Source organism: Notothenia coriiceps, unplaced genomic scaffold, assembly GCF_000735185.1.
Source record: "Notothenia coriiceps isolate Sejong01 unplaced genomic scaffold, NC01 NC01_scaffold00022844, whole genome shotgun sequence".
Lineage (NCBI taxonomy): Eukaryota > Metazoa > Chordata > Actinopteri > Perciformes > Nototheniidae > Notothenia > Notothenia coriiceps.
Window position 1 is genome coordinate 1 of NW_011355545.1, and position 3,927 is coordinate 3,927.

Sequence of the window (3,927 nt, forward strand, 5' to 3'; positions counted from 1 at the left end):
TGTTGGACAATTAGTACTTCAATTATTCAACGTATCACAGGGTGAGTTATTGATATACATAAGGTCATTTTGGTGTTGTTTTAACCCCATTAACACCCATAGTTGGGTAGTAGTGGAGTACAAATACTTTGTTACTGTACTTAAGTGCATTTTTCTGGTATCAGTACTTTACTCCACGACTTATTTTGCTGACGACTTTTTACTTTGACTTCTTACATGTTGAACACAAATACCTGTACTTTCTACTTCTTACATGTTGAACTCAAATACCTGTACTTTCTACTTCTTACATGTTGAACACAAATACCTGTACTTTCTACTTCTCACATTTTCCAAACAGGCTGGTTCCTTTAGTTTGAATGTGTGTTTGGTGGCGTGATCATTATTATTTAGAGTCATTGCGTGCCTATTGATTTGAACACGATCCGTGTATCCATCATTTCCTGGTCTTCTCTAAAGAAGAGGGACCAATGGAAACGTTGTCATGTTGCCGTTGTTCACCATGGAAACATTCATTAGCTAACAATGACATTATTGTTCTATTAATATAAAGGGAGGTCAGGTACTCTTTAAAACAGCTGCTAGTTATGGGTACTTTTTACTGAAGTACATTTCAAACCTCTTTACTTTGACTTGAGTAAAGAAGTTTAGTCAGTACTTCTACTTTCACCAGAGTATTTTTAAACACGAGTATCTGTACTTCTACTTAAGTAAAGGATGTGTGTACTTTTGGTGCAAGTGTATGTTATAAGAGTGTGAGTGAATTTGCATCTCTGAGTTTTCCCATAACGACATCCTGTTGTTGCAGCAATCCGTTACTGTGACCGCTGTCAAGTCATCAAACCTGACCGCTGCCACCACTGCTCCGCCTGCGACATGTAAGAAACCTTATCATCTAACTTTAAGACAAGATGTTTATTCATTCTGATTGACTCTCACCCTTCATTGTTGATATATCTTCTCTTGCTGTGTGGCAGGTGTGTGCTGAAGATGGACCACCATTGTCCCTGGTAAGCGAGCTGCTGTCTCACATTTTAGGATAGTTCAAACCTTTTACCAAACATATTTACAGTCAAGCTGTTTAACGTGAATCCCTCTTAGGAGTTGGTTTAATCTGCCAGTAGCTATAAAAGCAGAGCATCACACAGTCAACACGAGACCTTATGGTTCATAGAAATACTGATTTTGTTTAAACTCAACTATTTTCTCATATTGCAGCCTGACAAAGCTGTTCAAAATCTACTTTGTTATCCATATGAATGAGTGTGTTTAAGATCTACTCTCCAGGAAGTAATGCACATGTTAAAAAGTCTCTGTCATTATCAATGTTCACGTAGGAAATGTGTCGAAAAACATTGAGGTTCTTGTTCTCTTGCCTTGATTAACCAAATATGTTTTACTGAGGTGTAATCATTAGAGGACCACGAAGCCTCTTTTAATGAAGTCCATCTTGATAAGACCTCTCCTCACAGGAAGTGATGTCACACCTGACCTTCTTTGTGTTTCTCTGCAGGGTGAACAACTGTGTCGGATTCTCCAACTACAAGTTTTTCATCCTCTTCCTGGCTTACTCGCTGCTGTACTGTTTGTTCATCGCAGCCACCGTGCTGCAGTATTTCATAAAGTTCTGGACAGTGAGTGATGGTGTGTGTGTGTGTGTGTGTGTGTGTGTGTGTGTGTGTGTGTGTGTGTGTGTGTGTGTGTTGTGTGTGTGTGTGTGGGTGTGTGTGTGTGTGTGTGTGTGTTGTGTGTGGTGTGTGTGTGTGTTGTGTGGTTGGTGTGGTGTGTGTTGGGGTGTGTGTGTGTGTGTTGTGTGTGTGTGTGTGTGTGTGTGTGTGTGTGTGTGTGTGTGTGGCATGTTCAGCTGCATGACAAAAAGAGATGTAGCGGTTCAAACCAGCTGATCAGCCAGGACCAATATCACATGTTTACATCACACACACACACAACATGCAGGTTGATGTGTGTTCTTCAGCGTGAGTAAAGCAACTTTTAATAACTTTACGTCCAACATATGCCATCTAAGAACAACTCACATTAGATTGAAGTCTGTCAAATAATATCTGCACAACTTCATTCAGATATTTAGACACATTTTGCCTTTCTGCGATTAGGACAATGCACTACATTGAGATTTTAATACAAACATGTATTAGTTGTTTAGCCTTTTAAATGAATGCTATAGAAATGTGTCCTGAGCTTTAGTTCTCAGAATGAAAGGTTCAAGGTTAGTTTATTTGAATAGCATATTTTAAGACTCAGAGGCAATTCAAAGTGCTTTAACACATAATAATTAAAAGCAAAAAAAATAAATAAATAAAAGCGATAAAATCCTGGCTGGCAGTGCAGATATTTGAAAACTGTCTGGTCAGACTTGCATGAGAACGGAAATCAGCAGAATAAAAACGTCTAGTTGTGTATCTTTGTGTGAAAGCTAGGCGAGTGCATGGTGTTTTCCGGTTTCCCCTCTTGACCCCTGACCTCTAATGTTTCCTCTCTTGACCCCTGACCTCTCCCCCGTCCTCCCCCGTCCTCCACACTGACCCTTTGTTCTGAGATGGCTGTCTCTCCACATCACTCACAAACACCTCACTTTCCTCTCATCTCCTCCTCTCTCATCCCTTTTGATCTGGGCTCACTTTGTAAAACCCATGTTTCTCCCCTTTTGCACCCATGGAGTCAGATGTGTGCTCATAAGGTCAAGCAAAACTTCAGTGTCAGTAAACTATTGTTCTTTTTGTCACGATAAAAAATGTGTTACGCAAATGATTTCTTTCGAGTTTCACTTTCGGAGCTTCTCTGAGGTTTATTTTGTCTTAAATTCAGATTTTAAAACGTTTCTTTATTCACAAATCTGGTTCCATACTCCCCCTTTACCCTTGATGGTATTCCCGAGTGTCTCCTTCTCCCTTTTCTCTAACCAGTCTGTTTCTGTTTGTGCTAAAGCTTTGCCGGAGGAAATCGGTAGAGCACTGCCCAAAGGTAACCTCTGTCGTGATGTGACGTGGTCCTTTCCTCTCTTTTCTACTTTTTCTCTCCTATATCTTTCTTTCCATACATATCCTCCATGTGAATACTAATTCCTGTCTCCCTTGTCTCCCCTCTCTCCCCCCCAGAATGAGCTGAAAGACACTCACGCCAAATTCCATGTCTTGTTTCTCTTTTTTGTGGCGGCCATGTTCTGCATCAGCATTCTGTCTCTCTTCAGCTACCACCTGTGGCTCGTAGGGAAGAACAGATCCACTATAGGTAACACACACACACACACACACACACACACACACACACACACACACACACACACATTCAGCTATATACATATACCCTTGTGTTATTTACTCATTTTGTGTTGAGCAGTAATTGATGAGAAGGAAGGAATATGAGCTTCTTTTTAAAAACTTTTTTGTGCCAAAAGCTTCGTTTCGTCGGCACAAAGCTGCAGTGCGGACAAGCGGAGCGACAGCTGGAGTGTTTTGAACATGTTTCGAGTATTTTTAGAAAAGGCAGTACATCCCACGGAGATGGATCAGTTGACCTGTGTGACAGATTGTCTTTGCCTTTTTTATTTTTAACTCATAATGTTGGATTTATGGTCTGCAACTTTCCTGAGAAGGATGTTTCACAGAGGACCTCAGACTGAGGGATTTGGAAATGAGAGCACAAGGTGGCGCATTTGCACTTCGTAGATTATCTAACAACGCCGTGCTGCTTCCTTTTTCTTTTTTAAAACCATGTCCAAAAAGCATCCCGGGTATTACGGATGTTGGATGTTCATGTGATTTATTGTTTCTGTGTAACAGTCTTCTTTCTTTTTTAAACAAATAATAGCATCTTAAATAATCAGCTTAAAGGTGGGGTAGGTAATTTTGGAGAAACCAGCTGGAGTGCGCTAGAATTTGAAAATACACAGCCGGAAGAAATCTGCCA

The 3,927-nt window shown here is 40.4% G+C and overlaps 1 protein-coding gene across 1 annotated transcript; it reads left to right on the top strand.

Annotated features, from left to right (window-relative positions):
• Positions 1-808: 808 nt before the first annotated feature.
• LOC104954106 (probable palmitoyltransferase ZDHHC20) lies at positions 809-3,249 on the top strand (the record flags this gene model as incomplete). The annotated part of the gene is made up of 5 exons (XM_010781161.1): positions 809-878; positions 978-1,010; positions 1,514-1,634; positions 2,947-2,982; positions 3,117-3,249. Coding segments are annotated over 5 exons (393 nt in total), but the record flags the coding sequence as incomplete, so codon positions are not given.
• Between the last annotated feature and the right edge of the window lie 678 nt (positions 3,250-3,927).